The 26,898-nt window shown below is 29.2% G+C and overlaps 1 protein-coding gene across 6 annotated transcripts in view; it reads left to right on the forward strand.

Moving 5' to 3' along the window:
• Nucleotides 1–26,898, forward strand: part of LOC106681558 (E3 ubiquitin-protein ligase arkadia-C) — a 48,664-nt gene that overhangs the window by 20,170 nt on the left and 1,596 nt on the right. For 4 of the 6 annotated variants that reach the window (XM_014421913.2, XM_067053300.1, XM_067053299.1 and 1 more), the window contains 7 exons: nt 1,514–1,748; nt 3,775–3,871; nt 5,145–5,348; nt 6,387–6,486; nt 8,617–8,835; nt 9,210–9,295; nt 26,312–26,476. In XM_014421913.2, coding sequence (XP_014277399.1) covers nt 1,514–1,748; nt 3,775–3,871; nt 5,145–5,348; nt 6,387–6,486; nt 8,617–8,835; nt 9,210–9,295; nt 26,312–26,435 — 1,065 coding nt within the window. In that variant the 3' untranslated portion in view covers nt 26,436–26,476. Of the gene's footprint in view, nt 1–1,513; nt 1,749–3,774; nt 3,872–5,144; nt 5,349–6,386; nt 6,487–8,616; nt 8,836–9,209; nt 9,296–14,204; nt 16,558–26,311; nt 26,477–26,898 lie in introns of those variants that run through there. The other 2 variants (XM_014421916.2, XM_014421914.2) reach the window with 2 other exon arrangements.

Here is a 26,898-nt window from a genome sequence, read left to right on the forward strand (position 1 = left end):
TCTTTTCTTTCATATTAACAGTTTTATTAATACTATTAACATTTTATTATTAATCAATATTATTTATCTCCTGTGACCATGTTGAGTTTCAATTTTTCTTCTATTTAAAATGCAAGTGCCTTTTCTTTGTTTTAAATTAAATTGCTTTTATTACATATTTACTTACTTGATAAGTGAACATTCTCAGTAGCAGATCTCTAAACTACAGTTATTACACTGAGAGAATAATATTAGACAGTATTACAAATATATTAGGAATAATAATAATTCTATTTAAATTAAGAAGTCAGTATTGTAAACCGTAATAAATGTATTGTAACTTAACATACTTCTTGTAAATTTGAAAATATCTATATTCGATTTTAATATACTTGAAGTGCTGTCCCAATTGTAATATCCAGTATTGTTATTATTTCTCTGAAGATAACAGAAACAATTACCGCAGTTCAGGAGTTTTTGTATTTTATATGTAGGAAAATATTTAATTCAAAATTTATATTCTTAAAATTGTCGTATTTCTTATTATAATATGATGACAAGGCGTATTCAATAATAGATAAGAAAGGAAGGGCCATGCCAGGGGATGAGTCCTGGACACTGACGCAGGTAGAGGAGGTATAGGTGAGAGAGTCTGAGGTAGAGTAACAGTTCTAGTTGCCGTGATGAAGCGGACGGACTAGAACTGTCAAGATAGGAGCCAGCTTACTAGTTGCCGAGATGAAGCGGACGGACCAGTAAGCTGATAAGGCTAGGTGCAGCTCTAGTTGCCGAGATGAAGCGGATGGACTAGAGCCGGGGAGAGACGGGAAATTACACTGGTTGCCGAGATGAAGCGGACGGACTAGAGCCGGGGAGAGACGGGAAATTACACTGGTTGCCGAGATGAAGCGGATGGACCAGTGTAACCGTTAAGGATTAGGTTACAGTCTTAGTTGCCGAGATGAAGCAGATGGACTAAGATTGCTGGAGAAAGGGAGAGGAGATAGTCCATCGTCTAGGGTGAGCATACTAAAAAACAACTCTTGTGAGAATAAATTGCCAATGAACTTCTCTATCTCAAGTAGAGTGTACGCCACCAGTGCTATGACTAGACTTGGAAAAAGGCTTGATTCAACGGATCAGCCCGGTGGCAATTAAAGGCTTCATGTGATCAGTTATCACTGAGGGTTCACGCTTTCAACTCTACTTGAGATAGTTCCGTAGACTCTTTTTGCTCAATCTTTTTTTATTTTATAAATAACATTACACATTACATATTAACATATATAAATTTCTACAAGATACAATATTTTAATAATAATAAGCTTATAAACAATTGCTTAGCTTCTTAGACACTTGTAATGCTGAGCCCTAGCGGGTTACGGCAGCACTTTTTGCTCGCTGATAGCTACAAATATTACCATCTTATGTTTATTTAAAAAAATGAACTCGGTTTATGATTGATAAATATCATTAAAATATATAAATACTATGAATTAAAAGTTTTTTAATATTAATAAAATATTTTTTATAGGTACCAGTAGTGGACTTAACGCAGGAGTCAGATGAAGAAATGACAGATGTTATTCCTCAAGCGCCGTCATTACCTAGAGGACCTCCACCTTTGATACGGTTTAGACCTTGTCGGCTACAGGAACTTCCTCCTTGCATACATCCTCCACCTCCTTTACCTCCACCCCAAACATGGCATGTTCCACCACCACCACCACCAATACACATTCAGTATCCTCACCACAGTGCAGCATTAAGTAAGTAAACATTTTTACTGGTTATATTTTTTTGTTATTTTATTTTAGAAAATTTGTATTTTCATTTTCATGATAAGTTACTCTTAGCATTTTAATTTTTTACATCTTGCAATAATCAACCAGAAGGAAACCAATATCTGGTTTCATGTAATACTACCATAAAGGGGAAATATTGTTTTTGATCAATTTTATAACTTTATCTACATAAAATGATATGATCCACACTACTTAAGTTAATTTTCAGCTTGTTCATGAAATGAAGGAACACTTAAGGGTTCAGGTGCTTGCTAGTGTAATTCTGCCAGATTATCTTGAGCTTATTTTATTTCAAATAAAAACAAACAGTAATTGTAGTTGTAGATAAAATAGGGGAATTAGTAGTAATTATTAGCAAAGTATGATAAAACTATTAAAATTAATATAATTGAATTAATCATGATCAAATGGGCAGAATGGTAGGAACCAAAAACGATAGAAATGGTATAGAAAAGACGGTTTCAGATTTGATGTCTTAATGATAAAATAAATAAAATTTTACTTTTGAACCCTTGAGAACATCTTTATTATGGATCCTGAGCACATTACATAAGTGGCATTATGATAATTTCATTCCTATGAAAGCAAGTAAAATTTGTAAAACTATGAAATCTTTGTGATGACACTGTATATTTAGCTATAAAAACTGGTAGTCAGTTATAAAATGTATGAAAACATTATTTTCATAAAAAAAAGAAAGTGCAAAACTTTATTATGTTTAATCAAACATATGGTTGTGTTTAATCAAACATATGGTTGTGTTTCCCTGTCTCTTGGAAGTATTTACATGAAGTGATATTAAACAACCATCCATTTCATACGTTACTATGTTAAAAGTTACATTTTGTTTTAGAGGGTCAATAACCTTTTAAAAAATGCGAGTTATTTCTGTCACATATAGCTAGTCGCGTTGTCACTAATACCTGTACTAAAATGTACAGGATTAACTATTTTTATCATATTTTATCCTTTCTCCTTTATTCTTTTTAAGGAAGTACTGTTACCAGACCAATGGTTGTTCATGGTATTGATTTGATCTGAATCATGCTCAACCAAATTTTTACCAAATGAAGGGTACCCATTTTTAGAGACTGTGTAGACCCTTGGAGGGCTCACGAAACCACAGGGCTGATTCATGGCTACAGTGAAACAGAAAATAATTATCTGCCACAGCCGGATTCAAGTCCTTCGAGTTAATAGCACAGTGCTTTGATACAGAGCTACCCTCTACTACTTATAAAGATATATAAACTAAAAGAATAAGTGGTAATAATCATTAGTGAATTATGTTATTTCTTTTTGAATTCACCCAAATCATAGATTTTGTGCTGTATGTGTTTGGGATTTGAAAATAAATGACTAAATATATTTTTGTTGCATAAATAATTTTAGTTCATTATGTCTACTCTATTTAAAATGCTAAACTAAATGATGTAATCTGACCACGATCACAGTCAAAAGTTGGGTTTTTCTCCTCGCCCATTTAAGGATCATGTACCTCCCCATTTTATGGAGTCTAGGTATACCCTTCCGATCCCAGAGTGTATCCACAACTGATAAAACAGAATAAATGAATTATTCTACAAAACCAAATTCGACTCCAAGTATTATCTAACCCAGTGGTTCCCAACCGGGATTCTGTGAGGCTCTTTCAGGAGTTACTTGAAATAATTTAGGAATGGATCATTCCACATCAACTCACAGTTTTGAACCTTACTCCCTCAGATTTTCTTCAAATTTTGTACTTTCTTGTTTATATATTTTTTAGCTTTTGCTGAAAAGACAGATCACTTTATTTGTTTAAATGATAATTTAGGAGGTCCTACCATTTTCGTGCTTCTAACAAAAGGGTTCTGTCACCAAAAAAAGGTGTGAACCACTAACCTAACTTTAACTGAGTTATTTACTTCTGCCTTTATTAATTAAAATTAAAGAAGAAAATTAATTTTTTTTTTAATTTATGCTTATGGCTACTGGTATGATTTTACAGTTCCTCCCCGGTTATATCCTGTTCATCAACGGATGTGGCAGTCACACCATCGGATGCAGGAAATGCACAGGAGGAGGCTGGATCATCATTTTCAAAGGTAGGTTTTTTCACTTTCTTATTTGAACTAATAGACAAACAAAGCTTCGATATTGTTAGATTAGAGGATGAATACTCTTATATATTCAAGGAACACAATTGAAACTTTGATATCAATTGTTGTATTTATTTAAAATTAATCATTAAACGTGTAAAATTATACATTATTATGATTTGCAAGAGAAAATGAACCAACATATGCGATAAAGAACATGATAAAATTATGTTTTATAGGCTGTATTGGTAATTTTTTAATTTCACTACAAAACCAAAGGCTCTATCTACATCTAATTGTGTTTAGAGGAACGCTGTGCTCTGAGCTTATGTTGTAAAATGAAAATTTTTGAAAAAAGTATTGATAAAATCAATCTATGTTGGTATTGGATATGTGGGTTCAGTTGTCTTAGCTGTTTCTCATTCCAATGCTCTTTGATATACCATGTTTTTGATAATTGCAATTGGCCTGGGAGTTTTAGCGGGGTGGCTCCAGCATGAATTATTACAGGAGAAATATGGAAAAATAGAAATATCCGATTCAAACGGAATGACCCGAGGCAGCTCGGTATTTCCCAATTGCATTTCAGTTTGATTATTTTTTTGTTATAATTTGGTATCCTAGGGAGGAACAAAACTATAAGAAAAAACGAATTGCAAGTTTTTTTAATTCTCAAATTTATTTATATCAAATTTATATAGATTATTTATTACCTATCTAATGAAGATTATAAATAAATCAGACAAAAAATAGGATCACAATATGCTGTTTAATTTGAATGAGTTTAAACTAGTGATGACTGGGAGATTAAGAGCTTGAAGGCAAATTAATATTTCAGTAGCCAGTGCTCCCCCTCCCCCCTCCCCCTGCAACCAATTAATATGTAACATCCTGTACATAAATAGTTTACATAACAAGAGAAGCTGATTGTTTTTTTTATTTCTGCCCTAAGTGGAAAACAAGATTATTTATCTCTCTCCTCCCTCCTCAGTGCAACGCATATATATAATGGTTCGACAACCAGTAAAGTTACTCTTAGTAAAAAAATAACTGGTATTCTTTGTTTTTTAACGAATGGTGTTCTTTTCATTAGTAACTTAGTTTTTTGTAAGTTTGTAGTAATGGTTTAAAGAAAACCAACTTCTTCCTACTTACAGTCTAGATTATCTTTATTATATATTATTTATCTTATTAATGAGTAAAAAATTAAGTTCTTTATACTTATTTTTTATTGTATTAAGGTATACGGTATCCTAATGATTATCTAAATATCTTGTAGCTTACGGCAACGTGAAATGTTGGTGGACTATGCACCTCAGCCTGGTAGTATGGGTTTTGTTGGTGCACCTGGTAATGGGGCTTTACCTCCTCAGCAGCCTGCTGTGTTCTCAACGCCAGAAGTTCATCAACCTGCTGCAATGCTACTTGGTGATCCTCAGTTACGGACAGATATCGTGGAAATTCCACCGCCCCCTCCTCCTACGTAAGTAAATTTTTTTTAAAACATCTTTATTAATTTTCTCAGTATAAAAATCTACAAGTACATGTTCCCTCCACATAAAACTTTGATTTTATTTAATTCTTTAAATAGATATTTCATTGAAATACTAATAATATACTATTGAATACAATATATATTTCATTTTTATTGTTAGTAATTGAGCAAGTTTTTAAAAATGTCTTTGGCAGTGACAAAGAACTAGATTAGTTAAAATCAATAGTTCACCTGGAAAAGCTATTCCAAGCCTTATATCCCAAAATCTTGTTATTAAGTTTTTTTTTTTACTTTTATTATATTATACCATGTATTTATTTTGAACTGTAAAAATATGAATTGTTTCATTCTAATATATTTTATTTTACTCTTATTACTCATTTCTCACAATTCAAATTTTTTAATATTATATGTAACTTATATATGTGATTATATCTCAAATTGAATGTGTGAGTTTATATGTTTGGAATTATCATCTCCACAATATCTAACTATCGAATTGAAACAAAAACTACCTTTCAAATTCTACTCTTTAAAAATAAAGTGGATAAGGTATGTTTATGGAAAGTTCTTGAATCCCTAACCATCAATGGACACAAGGAGTGAAACCTCAACTGTTAAGAAGTCCTAGTACTTTTTCGAAATGATGAATATAAAATCAGATTATATATGATGATATTCTTAGGAAAATATATTACACCTTGAGATGCTGTTAATACTTTTTAATTTCACATTTGTGATTTTGAGATTGATTTATTTATATGTAAGATTTCATGATTTTTGTGTCTGGTATAGGCTTATATCCTGTTGAATAGTACATGCAATATTTAAATTTAAATTGTGGAAACCAAACTTCCTTTATTTGTTTTATTAGTTAAAAACTAATAAAAGAAATATGAGAAGTTGGATTAATGATTTGATGTTAATTATATATTGAAAACCTTCACATAAAATTAATTATTTTATTATAATTAATTAATGATATCGTTTTAGCTTTCTTATCAATTTACTATTTTTATATTCTAGTGAGACTCCTCACCAGCATGTGCATCATTATGTGCACCATTACCCATCACCTGGAAGAATGGCTCATTTGCACATAAGTATAGCACCTGGACCCGCTGTGGTAAGTTCTTATTTATCTAATTCGAATGTTTCACTATTTTACATTTTTACACAAATTACTATTACACAATTTTACAGCTCCGCTAACAGTCAAAGTGACATTCATACTTATTGTACCATTTGTTTGCAAAAGATGTTTGTTGAAGTGACCTTGGTTTGACTAACTTCTGACTGCATTTACCATGATTTAAAGAAACAGAGCTTTGAAGTTACAATTTGCTATAATATGAATATTATTTTGTACATTATCTTGAAGCTGTAAACTTTTATTTGCATACGTTCTTAGCCTTGTTGTAATTCTTATTGATGTAATTTTGAATATTTAATTTTTCAGTAACAATTTTGTCATACCATTTTATATTTTCTGGGTGTTACGAGAATTTTCTAACAGATAGAAGTTTGTCATTTGAATTTCATTTTAGTTTACCGTGTTATCAATTACTAAAAACTTTTAAGACAACAATGAATACTAAATTAATTTATTTAATGGAGTAAAGAGAGGTATCTCTCATTTATATGTTTCTGAGCATTTATAAATTTATTGTAATTGCTATAGTCTTTAAGTGTAACAACTATATTATTAATACCTATCTAGTAGAGTGTAAATTTATGTTTAGGTAGCATCATTAATGGATTACTGTAATAAAAAACTTCTGTCAATCTATCAATGCTATCAACCTACATTTTTTCAGGAATGAAAGAAAGAAACTGTTGAACATATCTATCTGCAGTAATCGTTAAATTTCACTTTAGCAACTCGTAGTGAATTATTCTTTGACAATCCCACCATAAACACAATCAAATCTTTTTACCCTGAATGTTCGCTTTCGGATGTGGTAAGGGTAGTTGATCCTTATCAAGCCACTGTCTTTTACGGATGATATTGTCATGGGTAACCCGTTATTCATTGCCTGCTACAATCCTGTTTAAAAAAGGCTCAATTTTTACCTTTGAGAGCAGACTTTTGGTGATTGATATGCAATCTAAATGACTGATAAATTCTACTTAGCTGTATCGGAAGTTACTTATGATTCGACTTAGTATATTATGTTTCAAAATTGATCAAAATAATGATGTATAAGATGCCTGTCTTTAGAAGAAACACCCATAAGTAACAGTTGTTAATATATTTTAGCATAAACTTTAGTAATATTAATTTATTGTTCTCTATTACATTTTCTGATATCAGTTTTATTTTTTGATTGTGAGGGTTCAACACTTGCCAATTTGAAAGATTTTTGTGGGTTTGGATATAAACATGGTGTTTCAGGATTAAGTAGTAATCCATATCGAAAGTGTGTCAGTTGTTCAAACTTGAGCGTTAAGACAGGTTTGGAATCATTTTTTCACAGTTGCAGTAGCCAAGCTGTACTGGGTATGTGCTATTGTTTCGTAAGTTGTTGACTTAATTTTTATTTTTATAAAGAATTAAGGTAAATGACTAGAGTTGCATTGACTTTTTGTTTAATGTCACTCCAAGCAAAATATTCGTGGGGTGTCAGATCTGTAGAGCCTGATAATAACGCATATCTAGTGCCATTTGGCCTCTACTGCTGTGGAAGAATGATCCCAAACATGTCTTAATGTTCAAGGTAGTAACCTTAAATAACGTTTATTATGAATGTTATTGTTTACATTTAATTACATATATTAATTAATTTCTTATAACTTAAATAATTTATAACAATGATAATCTTTAGATGTGAATATCTCCTAAACAAAGTATTAAAGAACACATACTGTCATAAAGAATTTTTTTCTTATTTTGAGTTTAATTATTAATTTAATCCTTAATTAGTGGTGACTGCATAGAAAAAACAACTCAAAACATGCATATCATGAGAAGGAATCAGGAGCATAGCTGTAGTTATGGTCCATTCTAGGCTGTAGTACCAGAACTGATGGTGCAAAATAAAGTATACTTAGTTTAACATTATATATTAATTTTTTTTTGTTTTTAATTATTCAATAAAAATAAGTTTGGATTTTGTACCCAACTATTCTGGATCAACTGAACCTTTCTATTTTAAACTTCTCACTTTTAGGAACTTATTTTTTATGCTTTTTAAATTATATTTATGTGTAGTGTTTGTTAAGAAGATAGTTTTGTTTAAATTACCTTTATTTACAGGGTGGTAGCACTGTCGGAAGGGGGCAAGAAATGATGCTTCCTGGACCACCAGTAGTCACTCCTGAGCTGGTACCATTTCCTATACTGACACGCCACATGGCATATCGGCTAGAGGATTACATGAGGTTCCTTGAGTCTCGAAGAGTTGTCAGTACTGTCAATAGAGGGGCGTCTCAACATACCATTGAGAGATATACATTCCCTCATAAGTACAAGCGTGTAAGTTGATTATTTTAAGTTCTTAGCCTGAATTATTCAAAATTAAGTAATTTGATATGATACTATGGTTTTGAAAAAATATTTACAATTAAAGGAAGATAATGAGATATAAGTTAAAGAGATCAATTAACGTTAACATAAAAACAAACAATCATGACCTTTAACAAACTGAAAACTTAATATTTGTTTTTACAAGGTTTGCTGTATTTAAGTATGCTGATGGTTTTTAAGGGTTATAAAAAAAAAATGTCAATTCATCATAATTAATATATATGTATGTATAACGTTGGAAAATAAATAGTTGTAAACTATTTTTATTTCTCTTTTGACCGCAACCCTGACCATCTCCCTATACATCATAATTAATGTTTCAGATGAAAAAAGATACAGATGACTTAGAAGATAATACTGAAAAATGTACCATCTGTCTTTCCGAATTTGAAGATTTTGAAGACGTCAGGCAAGTTCATTTTCTTATTATTATAGATAAACAAATTACTGGAGAGTTATTATCAAATGTGTTTTATTGTATTGTTATTATTTTGTTTTATTGAATATTAGATAGAATGAGTTTTTGATCTGCTATGTAAACCTTCACTTTATTTTTATATCTTTGCAGTTTTGGTGTGAGGAAGTTAAACAATTTTCTTACTTTATGCTGTATGTTATGAATATTTATTTACTATTCTGTAAGTCAATAATTGGTGGAACAAGTTTATGTGTAGTAATAAGAAGGAAATTGCAGCCATTTTCATGATAAGTTCATGACCGGATGATTCTGATTAAAACTGAATAAATTCTGAAATTTATGTAGAAAAACAATAGGATCAATCAAAAATAAAAAAACTGACTTGACAGAAAGTGTATTCGTTGGCTTTACTTTGTCTCAGTTTGATCTTCTCAATAATGTTTAATCATACATGTTTTCTGTTTGTTTTTTTTTGTTCTTTTTGACTTAGCATATTTGTATAGTTTTCCAGATTACTTGATGTTTATGTTTAATGCTCTATTCCTATGGGTTGTGAGAAAGCCTAAAGCTTTCCTCATTAACTGCCTATCTTAAACAAAACAAATTTTTTGAATCAAACTGGGAGTTCCTAAAATTAGTGTGTTCAAACAAATTAACTTTTCAGCTTTATGTATACATAAAGATTAATCATTTTTGAAACTACTCTCTTCAATATTTTCTATTCTTTGGCATATATTTTTTTAATATAATTTTTTATCCAAATTCCATACTATGTATTATTCTATTAAATTATATGAGAAATGATTTGATTGAAAAATGTTTTTTTTGAGAATGCTATAGAAAATGGGTAGAATAAACAGCAATAAAGCATTCTCTAATATTATTTGATTACGACATTACACTCTGAGCTTTGGGTTTCAATTCTTGGTCATTATCTAAATCAAATTACTGAATCTAAGCTATAAGGAATAGTTTTTCAGTACTTGATTTCATGTCATACATGATGTTAATAACAAATTTCGTCTGAAAAATATAGAAAACACTTTTATAGTTAATCGGTGACACTAGAATAATTAGTTTTAACTGAGTTTTGAAAGGCTTTCATTAGGAATCTAATAATAATATAGTTTTTGGACTGTTAAAAATTGAAATTTATATTATATGCACATTAAATTTCCAGCAAAAGGTTAAGGTCCAGTGCACATCTTTTATTCTGCTTTTTCTTTTTTTTTTTTCCCTCTTTTTTTTCTACAGTTCTTGAAAGTTTTTTACTGTTGTATTAGAAAAAATATACATCCATATCTGTAAATACATAATAATGCTGTACATATTTTATGCTAATAGTGAGCATCAATAGAAGGCAATATATAGTAATTGATTACATCGTGTTTAAAAAATCCATTATCAGAAAACAAACTAAACTATGTTTTGCTATTTGCCCCATTTACATGGGGTAGAATTTTCTTTTTTCTTTACACATTTTGTGGGACCAATGAGAACATTTAGATGTTTTTAATTACTTCCAACCTTAACCCAGTCCTAGATGAATTTGTTGGAAACACTAACAATATCTTTTCTCAATATCTGCATACAATATACAATACAACTTTAGAGAACTATTATAATGTAGTAAGTTCTCGATATCTCCAGTTACAAGGAATTAATAAGTTACTGTGAGTTATGTATATTTCCTGTTGAAAAATAGTTTGAATAATAAAGAACTTACAATTAAATTTTCTATATTTAGAACAATAGAGATATTTGTACTATACAAGTTATATGGGCATATATTAAGATAATTTAATGTATTATACAAGGTGACATAAATTTATTTCATAATTAGTATCTACATTTCTAGCCGTAGTTATGATTTTAATTATGATATTCAAAACTTTCTGTATTATGCTGTCTAAAACTATAATATTTAAATTAAATACAATAAAAAAACCTTAAGACTAGGAAATAATTAACTCTCACTGAAAAATTACTCAGACAACACATTGCATTATACTATGGTACCTTTGATTTACTGAGGTTTATGAAAAAAAAAAAAAAACAAGAACTTGGGCTTACGTCAAATTTTTTTCGAGTCGAATAGAAAAATGGTGTATCAACCAATGGTTCCTTAGACTTAATGGGGTAAAGTTTCACTAGAATTTTTTTATTTATTCTGTTTATTATTATACTCTTTATAATTTATACTTTTATTATCTCAGATTTATTTAAGTTATTCTCCCTTTATTTAATTTTTTCTTGGTTAAACAATGTTTTCTGAAGTGATAGGGAAAAAATTGTGTTGAAAAAGAATTTTAGCTATTGAATATTAATTGAATTATAGTATTTTTTGTTAAATTCATAATTTAATTTAGTTAATTAAAAGTATATTCATTATTTTTTTTCCCTCCTAAAATTGGGAATTGATTTTCATTAGCACTATTAAACATCTTAAAATTATTGAATAAATAATTTTGTGCCTGTATCTTATCATTTAAGTGGTTTTTATAAATGTATTTATTAAACAGTTGAACACAATTATTAGTAAAATTGAACTTTAGCAAAATGTAGATATATATATATCGAAGTGGGCAGTTGATAGTGTAATATTGTTGATAGTATTTGTGCATTGATTGAATCTGAATTTTTGAAAGTTCACAGTCCGTTTAAATGGCAAACTATTGAGATTCTATTGTATAACTAAAGTCTACATAAGTTGATGTAATATCTTATATCTTAAAGCAATGCCTGACTATGGCGAACATTTTTTCTGAAACCCTGTTAGTTGTCCTGAAGCACTATGGATAAAACATTTATTTTTAAAATAACTCCGGAGTGTACTTTCTCATTATGATAATTATGAAAATAAGTAGTGGAAAAAAATTGTATGTTTTAAAATAAATTGTAAAATGGTGAAAAAAAAATCACAAAGGTGCAAAAATTGTTTTTTTAACATTTAAAATATGGAAAAAATTTCGTTTTTTTAAAACAAATAATAATATGTATTAACACTTAAAAAAGGTGATATAAATTAGTTTTTCATTTGCATTTGACTAGTCTCAACTAATACTCTTATCCATTTCAATATTATCTACTGGACTGATCAGTATGCTCTATATTAGCAACTGAACACAGTTGAGCAGCCGCTTGCAATTTCGTCAAGTTCCTCTTCTACAATTAGTTGACAATTTTTTGGGGAAAAAAAAATTTTTTAAACTGGATAAAGGGTCATTTTTGAATATTTAATTACAATACTTGTAATTATCATAGGAACTTGTGGGATTTAAATTTAGGTCTTTGTTAGTCTGCTACTTATCATAAATATTTTATGGAAACATTATAACTTTTTGCAGAAATTGCAAAAATATAAAAATCATGTGTCAAACGGCTTGGTAAATGCTCAAAATAGGTCCGAGAATGATTTTTCCAATCTCTTTATAATACTATTTTTGTGAAATTTTTGAGGTTAAATTTGATACCTCTAAAGCTGAACTAATCATCAGGCTTTTTCTCTTGCTTTGGCTGTATGGTAGTGAAGAGGTAGGAGAAGAAACCTTACTTCAATTTGAGGGGTCTCAAGTGCTGAGCTAGGCTGTCAGGCTGATAAAATACTATTCTTTTTTTTCTAAAACATACAATTTGTTTCCATCATTTTTCTAACTATATATTTTTTTTGTTTTTACCATTATGTTAAAAAAATTAACTATCCTTTCTGGGCTACAGTAAATCTGTCATACTGTTCTATTCTGTCTGTTGGGATAGTTCCAGTTTGTTTAGTATTTATTTTTCTTCCTTCTTTTATAATATACTATATACTAGGAATATTAGTGTTTATTATAGGCTTTAATTTCAGGATTTACAATTAATTTTAACTTTGTACTTAAGGGTACTCTTGTGCTCTGAGCAACATGATTCATTTATGTTTGAGTGTTTCGTATTCAGACCATATGGTTGGAATTTTTATTGCAGTACTTTTCCGGCGATCTATAGAAAATCAGTGAACATTGAGTAGTAATTTAATTTTATTATAGTTTAGTTGTAAACATGTCTCTGTCAAGCGTGAAAAATCTATTTTTGTGACAAGTTGTTGTTAATCGAAAGTTTTTCAAAAAGAAAAGGAATTAATTGAAGAATAATTAAATACTTATCATAGTCATGAAGGCACAAGAAATAAGCGGTCAGTATAATGAAAATTTGGCTTGAATGTCATCTTCTGACTTTAGAAAATCTGCTGCAGAAGATTAATTAAACGTTCTTTTAAGTAATAGCTACTGAAAAAGTAATCAGAAACCAAACCAATAATATGTTATTTATGCCTGAAAGAAGTTTAATAATATCAAGATATCAATTGAAGTATTGTCCTTTGGTTGAACTTTTCAATTATCTTGAAAAACAATAATCATATGGGTGCCAAATACAACAAGCTTCTTAAGTTCTTGTACAAATCTGAACCGCAAAACTCTTAAGTGTTGGTCAAAAAACTGGCTGGAGACAAATCGCCACATACTGTGTATGGGCTCTTCGTTCCAAATCTAGTTTTCAAAGCAGAGCATAAGTTTATATGCATTTTAAGTGGGTCTATATACTGTTTTTGTTTATTTATGATTTATTTATTTACTGATGGTAGTCAGAAGACAGAAGTCAGTCATTAAGTTTTTTAATGAGTCATTATTTATTCAAAATCAGGTTGCAATTTTGAAAGTTATGTTGAATGCATGATTGTAAATATTTTTGTTATGTTGCTCATTAAGTGATTTTCCTTTAAAATGATTACAGAAATATCATTTTTTAAGGAACTAAACTTCAGTTACTTCAGCTACATCATCATTTCTTCTCTTATTTGTCAAAAAAAAAAAAAAAAAAGAAGAAGATTGTAAATAATAAACTATTGATCTATTTATTACAGGAGATTACCATGTATGCACTTGTTTCACGTGGAGTGTGTTGATCAGTGGCTATCATCGAACAAACGTTGCCCAATATGCAGAGTTGATATTGATGCAGATATGAAAGATGTCTAAAACCAGCCTTTTTATCGGTTGGTTATTGTTATTGTCTTGTATATTTTGTCCTTAAGAGAGACATCCTCATGACCTATGATAATATAAAAGCTGAGTAGAAAAATTAAATGTTCAAATGTAACTCATAATAAGCATTATACGATGAAGTCATGAAAGCTATGGGGAGCAGCCCTTATATGCCTGTAATAAAGATAAATTATACGTTGAATTTAGAATTATTTTTCTAAATTATAGCATGAGTAGACAATTATTTTTATATCTGTTAATGAGAGCATTGTAATGATTTTAATTGCTTGAGACACATTTGCTTGATTTGAATCCTTAAAACATCCAGAGTGTCTTTTTCTACTCCATTAAACCAAATAGGATAGTTTCGTTTTACTATTGTATTGTGTTAGATGACTGTCATCTGCAGTAAAAATAATCTAATTTCAATTCTGTAATTGTAAAAGTTCTATAAATGCTATTAATGTAGATAAAATAGTGAAGTCGATGTAATACTCCAGATTACCAAATCCTAATCCTCAACACACCAAAAACTGCAATTTACATTAAAACCACCATTAAATAATTACAATCGATTGTAGTATCTTATGTAAATATTACAGGGAAGAATGACACTAACTTTTTTTTTCTTTCAACAATTAATGACAGCGGTTTGTGATAGATCTTTAGATGGCAGATATGACAGTCAAAGCAGGAAGAAAACAAGCTTTAATCGCTTTAGATCATTGCTGCATTAAAGATATAAAGTGTAAAGAATAGGTGATTCCAAGATTACTTTGTTCCCCTTAACATTTAGCAAAAAGTGAGATATCTCATTTTCATCCTATATTAATGTATTGTGAATGCCATTGCAATTAATTTGTTCATAATAGATTAATTTGCCTTTACCTTCTGAAATCGAGCTTGTACCTTACCGGTGGATGATATAAATTAATAAATGCAAATACTATTTTTGTTGTTATCATATCTTTTGTCCATTATTGTAGTTTTGAGTGGATCACTCACAGTCACTCGAAAGATAAGATCTGGGGTCCTTATTCACAAAGTTTAGACCGATAAAAATTGTGCTTAATTTATTTTTATTAAAAACATTCTTAGTAATTTTTATATCTCTAAAAGCAACAATCCATTAGCATTGCAATATATAATAAGATCAAAGCTAATTAAAAAAAAAAAAAGAAATAAATGAATGGAGAAGAAATGGCTGAATGTTAGAAGAAGCTGGGCTTTTAAGAATGATGGCAAAAATGGGATTAAACTGGTTTATCTAATAGAATTTCTACTAGACTTAGACCTTCAAATTTTTATTGAAAATGTTGATTTATAACTTCTATTTGAAATGAGAAATGTAAATTTTGGAATAAACTGTATAATTTTTAGCTGTAGAATTAATTGTAATTTGCTTCTGTGAAGATATTCTATCAACCTTTGATAAAATATTCTTCATATTTACATAACTGTTTTGATGACCAAGAATGTTTCCAGAATGATCTGAAAAAGTCCGGAAATTTTATTAAAAAGTTTTGGTAGATTATTTGGTGATTAGGAAGTTGTGGTTTTGGTGTGTTGTAGGGGAATCAGGAACTAGTATTCAAAAGTATTGCCAATTCGACTTCTTTCTTAATAAGATTTCTATCTTTTAACTAATAGAACATTTGTTGTTGAAGACATTGTATAATTTAATTAGTTGACTCATCGATTTACACTAGTTTATTTCCTATTAGAAAGAAAATAAACAAATTAATTTAATACAAAGTACAAAATTAATATATCTTAATGCATCCTCAAGTTATTTATTTTTATAATCAAAGTTTTAATTGTTTTTAATGTATTGTTACCTTCTGCGACTAGTTTTATCATAAGAAATAATTTTTTTAGTTGATCATTAAACTAACATATTCTGGCATTCTAGTCTGCTTTGTAGAAGGACACTTTTCCCTTACCTTTGATGAACTCAATAATTGGTTTGTTATAGATATATGTTTGTTTTTAATTTTAGTCATTAATTTAGCAACACACATCAAAAGACTGTGAACATAAATAATCTCTTCCCAACTTCTATCAAATCCTATTCCTGACTTCGGTCATTCATTCATGGTTATAAATAGTAATTTATTATTATTAAAACCTTAATATACTCCTATATATTCACTCATAATATATATATATATCTTGTATGTTTTTATGGTGAAATAAATTTCCATATGTAGGAAATATATACATATATACATATATGTTTGTTTTGTTTTATTTTATTATTCCTTTTATTTCTTTTCATCAGAATATTTTTTTTTGTTTATTTATTTTTTATTCATTTTATTTTTTAAATCATTAATTTATAATTATCTGAACTAGAATGAACTGCCACAGTGCCCTGGAAATTGACATCCGATATTCCGGTCAGTTTTACTATCGAACCCTTCTCATAAATTTTGAGTAATATTAAATTTTATATGAAAATTTATTAACTTATTTTTCTAATTAGCAATATTTTATTCCTGTCTCTTGAATCTTGTTCTTTATTGAAGGTATTTATAAGTATTATATGGCAGGAGATAAAGGTAAGTTGGAGTTTGTGAATGGGATAGCTACTATGTGTGGTAGTGGGTGCCAGGGCACTATGGCAATAATATTTAATTTTTACAATGATTCTGCAATTAAGAAGTATAAGACATTTATATAAATTGGCAAGACCCTCTACCCCTTGTCTATTCTACAGTAACTACCCGGTGGCCATTTAGGCTTAGGAATGAATACATAATTACAAAATATTGTTAGTGCTGAACTCAAGGCCTTTCAAGGGTTGTTGTGGTACTTTTTATTTCTTTATGTCGGTATCTATTTTTAATGGTTACCTATTAAAACTATTATACTATACATAAAGTGCCTTTGATATTTTGGGTTTTAATAAATAAATGCATTCAATGTGGGTTTTTTTAAAAATTATTCAATCGCTTACAGGATAATTATGCTGCAAATTTTGTTGGCCTTACAAGGGTGCTACAGCAAACAAATCCAGTCTATCTACTTTAAGTTACTATAGATGCTAGTTCTACCAACTAAATAAATTTCAGAAGAGTCCCATTTATGCTCTTCCCCTCAGATCTACTGACCCCGACTTACTATATAATGTTTTTTAAAAATCTCTTATCTTCTAGAAGAAATATTTCTTTGTATATACAAACTTACTTCTGAATCAGACGAATACACCGATTGATTTATATCTCACATCATTTGTTAACAGTACCTTAAATAATATCATAATCAGAATAATGACTAATATTAAATTCTATCAGTGTTAGAGATAAGAAAATGTGGAAAAGTAAGATTTTTTCATATCTTCAGCATTTTTTTAGATTGTGCAAAAAATAAATTTTCCTTGTAATGTTTTAACAATATTTAACAATGAACTCTAGCATTTTAATATGGTTAACTGTATTGTCATCCTTACAGGTAGTATTGAGTTTAATATAATTAATGAATAAAAACCAGTTATAAATTTGTTTTTAAATCTAAATAATTTAAAAAAGCTCTTGTTTATTTTTTCTGACTGAACTTTTTTTTTTCCTATTCTTTAAAGCTGACAAAACTGTCGACCATCTACTTGAATTATTAAGCATTTTCAGTAGGACACCCAGTATGTGATAACTTGTTCATGTTCTTGCTTAGCATGCCCACTGCAAGCTTTGTTTTATGCATTCTAGCCAAGGATGCCCTCCTACAAGTTATCTTGTAGTTGAAACAGTTAGTTGTTAATTTTATTTTTATATAAATTTAATAACGTCATATTTCACATTACGTGTACTACTAAACGTATTATGATCAATCTGATTACTTATGAATATAATATTATAGGTGCATCTCATTTTCAGAATTATTTCTGCTTTCTATTAAGAAATGTCTTATTGATAAACTGCAACAGAATGTTAATTACAGTTATAAATTATTTTAATTGGAGGCTTCATCACATTTTTTAAAATTTACTGTGGTATTAAAAGAATACAGTTGATTCATCCTGCAATTAAGATAAATAAGTGAAAAGCATGATTTTTTTATAACAAAATCTTATCATTTGGACCAAGCCTTATTTTTTGGCGAGAAAAAGAACTAAATTGACAACAAGATGGTTATTACATTGGCAACAAGATTTTTAGATTCGTACTTTTTCATTGCATCTTGTGCTCATAATGCTACAGGTTGATGATGATGAATTCTTACGAGAATGCAAGAAAATTCAATTCTACAAATCTTTTGTTCAGTTTTCTGTACTCTTTGTGCTCAGAACCTCAAAAATTGTTTTTGGATCAAATTTGAAAAATCAATGTAAAATCAGATAATCTAAAAATACCTGTTTCCATTGAAAATAACCAGGGTGAAGTGGGCTAAAGAGGTTACAAAGTCATCTTCATCACCAAAAGAAATTATATACACCATAACCAAGAACTGCCAAGTTTCATTTTGAAACATGAAGAAATGGAGGTATGGTGTATGATACTTAAATATCCTATGTTTAAATGGATACATTTCTTATCTAAATCATATTAATATTTTTTCAGTTCAACTTTTTGCTTTTAATTAAGTTTTTATGTTGTTCGTCTAGGAATAACAAAGATCAATATTAATTTCAGACTTTGTTCCCTTCACCACTGGATGATTATTGCATTTAAAAATAACTAAGTTAGTAAATCAAAGTGTTATTTTTTTGTAAGTCAGTATTTATTATTAAAACTTGTTTATAGAAAACATTATAAATAACTTATTTTTCCCTGGAATTGGGGGCTTCAAATAGTTTTAGCAGATATAGTATTGGAAATATTTAAAAAACAGACCAAAAAGAACATTAAATTTTAGTAATTTGTTGCCTTCATCTCTATAAAGGTATAAATCTAAAATGTATTTATATGGGTTAGAAAAATAGAAATTCTGCTCTTAACATAGTAGTAAATGTTGGATTTGGATAAGTCCTGAGGAGTTCTGAATGTTGGCATGAATTCCAGATTTCAGCTGAGAAAACTTTGATTTGTATGAAAATTCATGATTGATTATTTTAAAAGATGGTAAAAACTTTTCTTTTATCTTACTTTACTGGAAGCATCTTTTAGTTTTTTATAAATTTAAACTCATTTAATACAATCTGCAATTTTTTTTTTCTATACACAAAATAAATCAATGTGTATTTAAAATCTTGTAAAGCAAGGATAGAAAACTTATTACAAAATTACTAAAATTATGTAAAATAGTTTTTCTTGGCTTCTAGGGTGAAAAAAAAAGTTGATTGTTAGATATTTTGTAATTATGGTAGCAATATCTCTCTTTTAATTATTTTCATGGTGTAAATTGGAGGCATAATCCTGTTATAAATAGGAATAATTACTTTTTTCATCATGTAATCATTACTACTTTCCCAATAAAAGTTTATAATTTCCTTTATGTGTAAGGTCCACTTAGACATTGATATTTCCTCTTTTGAGAAGGATTGTTTGTTTTCAATTCCACTGTGGGAATTCTTTTTAACCTCAGAAAGATTTACTTAAGTTGCTAAGGATTATGTTGATCTTTTAGGCCTTAAAAAATTATTTTATTTTAAAATAAAATTTAAAAAGTATTTTTTAACTTATGCTGGAAGCAAACAGTTTTATTTGTCGAGGTGTAGTTCTCTCAGTTGTTACCACAAAATCCTTTTTTTGTATTTAAAACAATTGTATAGGTCATTCTCAGAAAAAGGTCAAATCAGATTTTTTTTTAAAACAATGAATGTTCAAATAATGGTTCATGAAAAATCTACATTAATTTTTACTCAATTTTGAATAAAATAAAATTCTTAGAGGCTCTTGATGATTGTTATTTATTCCATTAAAAAATTGTTTCATTTTTCTTTAAAAATCGCTAAAATTACAACAACCAGACCTGAACAATCTACTTGAAACTTAAAATGCTAGTTGATGAACCAGACCTACGTAACAGATTGGAACTAGGGATATAAAGTAAAATGTGTGATGATGAAGCAAATGGTGACTCCTCAGGAAATATTGTATTACTTTAAAGCAAATATAGGTCTTGAATTTTCTGAAATCCAAAGATATCCATGAACTTGGTTGCAATAGCTTAGAAGAAAAGTTGATTCTTTTTGGAAAATTAAAGGAACTGCATCATTCCATTGTTCTTTTGTACAAGAAATACTGTTCGCTAAAATGTAAGTAAATCATCACCGGAAAGTAAATATATCAGTTTGTTAAAGTTCTATTGGCACTATATTTCAAAACAAATGCAATTCATAATGATTTGTGGTGGAATAGGAAAGTGAACCAGTATTATTACAGTAATAATAATAATAATAGTGTAGAAATGGAGGGTCAGGGTTCATTACTTTGTAATGAAGTATTGTTTTTGGAACTATTAAATAATGAGGTGATTTTTTTCAATATTACGCTCAATCGCCAGATTTTCCTCCAATTAAGGGTACCCACTTTATCCTGAACCAACAAGGTTGGCTCATCACGTCTTCAGTAGCAGAATTATTAATTATCTGCCACAGCCAGATTTGAACTTGGGATCCATGGAGTTAGTAGCACAGTGCCTTAACACTGAGCCATCATGCTTCCTCTACTCCAGTTATAAACTTATAAAATATTATATTGGTTTTATATTAGGCCATGTAATTTTTGCAGTTAATATCATCTTTCATGGATTGAAGTGAGTTTCATATTACCAATAGCTTGTTTGTCTTATTTTTTGAACTCCTATTGGAAGATTTGTTTTTGCCTGCTTAAGTTTCTGGTTAGGAATTGTGACAATAGTGGTATAGTAAATTTATTTTTCCTGATTTTGTGCCTACTATTTTCTGAGCTACATTATAGAGCAAAATGTGTTTTCAGTTAATTTAAAATTGCAGAAATTAATTTGCAATTATAAGGGGTTGCAATAAGTAAACAATATGTAATTAACTTATGGCCCATTTATATAAATTAATATTCTTCCCTGAGCATAATCCTTGCTTTGTTTTCTCTTTTCTTATTTTTATATATATGTTTGTTTATTTTTTGTTTTGAATTTTATTTATTATTATTATATTTTTTATTTTATTTAATTACATATTCATTTAAAAAAATACTTTTTCTGTATAATCTTTCTTAAAATGTATATGTGTTATGTATATATCTACTCCTATTATTATCTTTATTAATTGTATGTATGTGCTTACATAAATATAAGGTTTATTTTTTATATTATACCTTATATTACTTATAAATGTTACCCCAGTAAGTGTTTTGTAGTGAGATGGTACGTGTAGAAATAAATATGGAGGGTGACCGCAACATGGAAAAACACAATTTTAATTGATAATTATAACTACTCAATGGTATAACCCACCGTAACTGTGGTCCAATATTATAATTGCTAGTTGACCCAAAGTAATTGCAATTAATAATTACTAACTTATGTAATTACGATTCTTTTTTGCCCAATACTGCTGATCAGGAAGATTTCCTCAATATAGCTGTGGAATAACTAATCTTTGTGATTTGAAGTGTATGAGTGTTTTGGAGCTCTCAGTCATGCCATATTGTCATAGACAATATCTTAGATTTTTCCTCATTCTTTTGTGACCATTATCAGTATTAAAACATTCTATCTTCAACTTTTCACAATTGTCCTTGGTTTTCTTGATCATTTTGCTGTTATGAATATTGAACATATTGGCTGCAGATAAAAACAATTAAATTCCCTATTAATGATAAATTCAACTATTAATATCATATGCCTCATGTGTTGTATTTCCATTCTCATTTGAAGGAAAAGATTTATTTTTCATTAGCTAAACATCACCAATTAAGACATCAATCATATGAGGAGATATGGGACAAATAATTTATCTCTGATGTCTTATCGACATTTTCATAGTCTGTTTTGTTTATTAGCCAAAATATTTTTCTGAGCTTCTGTACACTTCTAGTAATGAACAAGTTTTTTAAGTCACTCATTTAAAAGCCCGGAGTCTGATATGAAATAAATTTCCGCATGATATTTTATACTGTATTGGCAGTTTTCACACCTCCCTAGTTTAAGGAAACTGTTGTTGATCTTAAAAACATATAATCACTTCATGATTGGTTTATGGGTACTGGAGAACTTTAATTTTTAAGATTTTTATATTCGATATTGAAATGGATAACCATTAATGATGAGGGCTTGTTTGCTTACACTTAAAAATCGAAATTAAAATTCTAATTACCGATAAATATTCATTATCATTTTATTCACTGTTATATTAATATCACGTGCAAAACTGATATTTCATGTGATCAGTTAAACCAGATGTAATAAATTGCATTTTATGAAACATATTCTGAGCCTCACAGAAAGCAGAACCTACTCTCAAATCTTCTGCTTGCTTTGATTCATTCCTTCTTTTGTTATTTATTTATTTTTATTTGCTGGCAGTAAAGCTGGTCATAGTTACTTATTTAACATTTTTTCTATTTTCATGTCTTTGTATATTAGACCAATAACACTTATTTTAATTGATTATTGCACGCCATTGAAGATCTATACATTTATCTGAAGACTTACATTTACTTGATTATAATATAATCTTTATTATAATTATATTAAATATAAATTCTAAGTTTAGTGTGACTCAACCAAGACTTGTTATCAATAGAAATGAGTCCTAACAACAATTTTCACTTTTTTTAAGTTCCATTTTTAAATCTATACAAAAAAGTTTACTATTGATAAAGATTTGATAAAAAAAAAACATGATGTTATACTTTTGTAAACATTTTAGATCATGTAGCTTTTAATTAGCGGCTGATGAGAATAGCTTGACCTGTTGAAGATTCATTAAGATCTGTAGTACCCTTTTTGATGGATCGTATTTAATTAATGTTATATTTTTATCATTAAAACATTGATATGAGTCTTTGTTCAGAAGTTCCTAGTTTAATGGTAGACTTTATAATTATGTATAGATTCTTTGAAGACATTATTATTAATCTTACTCCACTTCCAAGATCCAAATTAAAAAGCAGACATGCAAGGGAATCACTCTACCTTAGTTTTTGTGGGTTTCAGAATTACCAGCTACATTATTTTTTCTCTTCACATTTCCAGTATGTTTCTTATGGAGAATATTTGGTATATGGTTTACCTTCCTCTCTTAAATCCCATCTGATGATTTATTCAGCAAAAGATAGCTATTTTTTATTCAGGACCTAGAGAACATCTGACAAGTGCAAATGCAAGAGGGGTATATCTCAATAATTATGGCAACTAGGTACATCCTCTTCGTGCAAATCAGGCAGGTAACTACTTTCTTCTGGAGATATTTCCTCTGCCTTCCAGATATGCATTATAATGTTACAGTGGTGTTTTTTTCTCCTCAGTGCTTGAACAATTCTGCATGGAGTCCATCCGGTTTCTGTTTCTTTGCTTAATTTTTTTTTTTTTTAAAGCACCATTGTATCATATTTGTCCATATCAGAATGTTCCACTTCTGGATGTATCATTATTTTTAGTCTATCTTCTGCTGTAAGATTAATTAGGAGAACGTCAATGTATTTCTATCACTATTCCAGTACATACATTCGGAGATTCCCCTTTTTATCTCCTGGCTTTTATCACTCCTGGTTCAATTTTTTTTTTTTTTTCTGGTCAGGGTGTTTTTTTTCTCTTATTCTGAATATGTAATTCTTTGATCTTGTATGTCTCTGCTGTAACATTGATTGATACGTTAAGTTTTCTGTTTGTCACTTGTCACTCTTTAGCATCCTTGATTGGTTAATACCAGGAGTTATTGAAGTGGTCAATATTGACCTCTGGGTGTTTAAATGACATTATTTGGGATTAATGAATACCAATGCTATTCAATCACAAATTTATTGACTGCAACACAGTATATACGATTTTTCATTAAAATGACTTTTGAAACATGAATGTCCATGCAAATAAAATAAATCATCAATTTATTTTTAAAAAATTTACCTGTCTCAAGAAAATATTAATATTATAAATTAAATAATTCATCAAGTTTTGTTCTTTTTTATTTTTTTTTATATATAGAGGGGGGTCTATAAGAGAATTAGAAAATTATTAGGGGTTGATGATCAATAAGTTTGGCATCCAAGCTTAGCAGCTGTCAACTCTTCCTTGGTTTTTACACTTTTACAATTGTTTATTCATGCCATCAGTCTGACACAGATTTTTCAACATAGTGTTCCTACTTTCAATGAAATGTTGTCTAGCCGCAAGATCCATCAGCTTTTTAATGGTGACCCTAAAGAGTAATACTCCACATTGATTTCTTACGTTTGAGATCCTTACTCTGACCCAGGAGATAGTTAATGATCGGAATCAGCATTTGCACCTTACCCTCACACCAACTAAACTAGTCATATGACAGCTGTTTGTTAGTACAAGGTTCATCTAAATTGCAGTAATGTCAACATTATAATGATCCAGTTGTATTAGGAGCTAATATAAACCTCCCAGTCAATTTTCTGATTCTGGGTTCCATTAGGTGTGCATTGGGTTGTATCATCATTCTGTCTTTTCTTATTACAAGTTTTGTAATAAAAAAATATTTAAATATATTTTATGATTATAAACTCATATTCATTTGACAGAATTTCATTGCTCCATATAGAGAAATGGAAATTCAATCCTCAAATAAGTAAAAATTGTTAAAGCAATAAATAAATATGTAGAAAGTTATTAAACCTTGCCATTTACATGAAATAATTTGTTTTTTTGATTTATTTCAATATTCATTTGGATTGGGTTGGAAAGGAAATAGTCCATTAGTTTGACACATTTATAAGTAAGGAAGGCAGATAGCCCAGCAGGCCAGTTCAGTAGCAATGGATAATTACCTTAGAGCACCAAGATCAGTGTTGAAGTGCTATTATAAAATAGCACTTAAACACTGATAATGTAAATAGCTAAAATAATTGTAAAACAGCTCTTAAACACCATCATTGGGATTGGGACGTGACAAAAAAAAGAATCTGGGGCAATAGTTATATCATATAAAGGTGTACATACATATATGTAAATTGGTGAGCATTTATCTCTCTGAGACATGTTTATCTACTCCTATTTTGAGTCTTCCATGTTATATAAAACTTGAAACTCTAGTTTCACAAAAATGTTTAAAAAAAAAGTGGTATATTATTTTTCTGAAAAATTGTTTTTACGAAATGACTTGGATTTTATATAAAAGTAATTTGATAAAGTTTTTAGCAATTGAATATTAATAATAGTACTTTTATTATTGTTAATAATTTTAGATTTTAATTGCGGTTTTAATGTTATTTTTAGCATTTTACATAGTTATTGCCGATTTGTACTCAATTTATATTTTTACTATAATTTTCGAAAATTTAAATTTAATCGGAAAAAAAGAAAGATATAATAGATTTAGTGATAGAATTAATATTGTTATGTATGTTATATTTGGAGTTAGGCTCTATTTGTATTAGAAGTTTGTGAAAAGTTCAAGTTGTTTGTTTTACAGAAGCTATGATAACTATAGAGTTCAGAGCCAGTGGAGTCTAAGAGTGTTATGGCATCATCTTAACAACCTTGAATTAGAAATGGGGCACCGGTTTATATCTGGCCTGAGGGGGTTAAAATGTATAATTTGACAAACCAATGAAATGAATTCGACCTTCCCATTCTCCCTGGAAGAGATTGATGACCTGTAGGATTACCACATTGTCTGTCAATAGTAGTTCAATGGTATTGTTATGATAGCAAAACAATCCTATTGAAGTATAAGATTTTTAATACATAATAATCTTGTTTTTACTACTACTTTTTTGCACATAATAATCTAAAATACTTTAATTTTCATTTACTTAGTGTTATACATTGTTTCTCATATTTGTTGGCAGAATATCTGATAGTTCTTATTTATAATCATAATTGTATAATGAAATTATATTGAAAATATTGAATGTTATTACTAATTATATATTTACTGCAGGAGACTACCATGCATGCACTTGTTTCATGTGGAGTGTGTCGATCAATGGCTATCTTCAAATAAACGATGTCCAATATGCAGAGTCGATATAGAGACACACATAAATAAAGACTGGCCAACTTGACCCTCGACTCACCCTACCTGCTACACCAAACATATTTAGAGGTAAGTAGCCGATTATTTTCTACAGTTTTTTAAAATAAATAATAAAGTATTAAATATATTTTTAAATTTCATCTTTAAAATTTGGAATATTTTTCACCTTTCAGCGTAAACTATTGCTAGTAGAAAATAATGTGTCTAAGGCCATTCAAGGCCTATGCCATACTATTTTCCAGGTAGTCCTAGTGGGGAGTTATTTTGAATGCTCTACTAAATCTTATGCCAAGGTAGGTGACCATTCCTCTTGGACATATCCCGTTTTTTTGGATTGTTAGATTCACAGGATATTTTAGGGGTGTGCTCTGTCCATGGTTCCTCTCTGAAGTATGATTTTTCATATAGCCATCCTTAACTACTTTCTCTTGCCCCTCGTGGAGCTGAATGGCTATTGGTGGCTTACACTCATAACTGGCCATTACAATTAG

Source organism: Halyomorpha halys, unplaced genomic scaffold (genome assembly GCF_000696795.3).
Source record: "Halyomorpha halys isolate HHAL.00 unplaced genomic scaffold, Hhal_1.1 Scaffold348.1, whole genome shotgun sequence".
Taxonomy (NCBI): domain Eukaryota; kingdom Metazoa; phylum Arthropoda; class Insecta; order Hemiptera; family Pentatomidae; genus Halyomorpha; species Halyomorpha halys.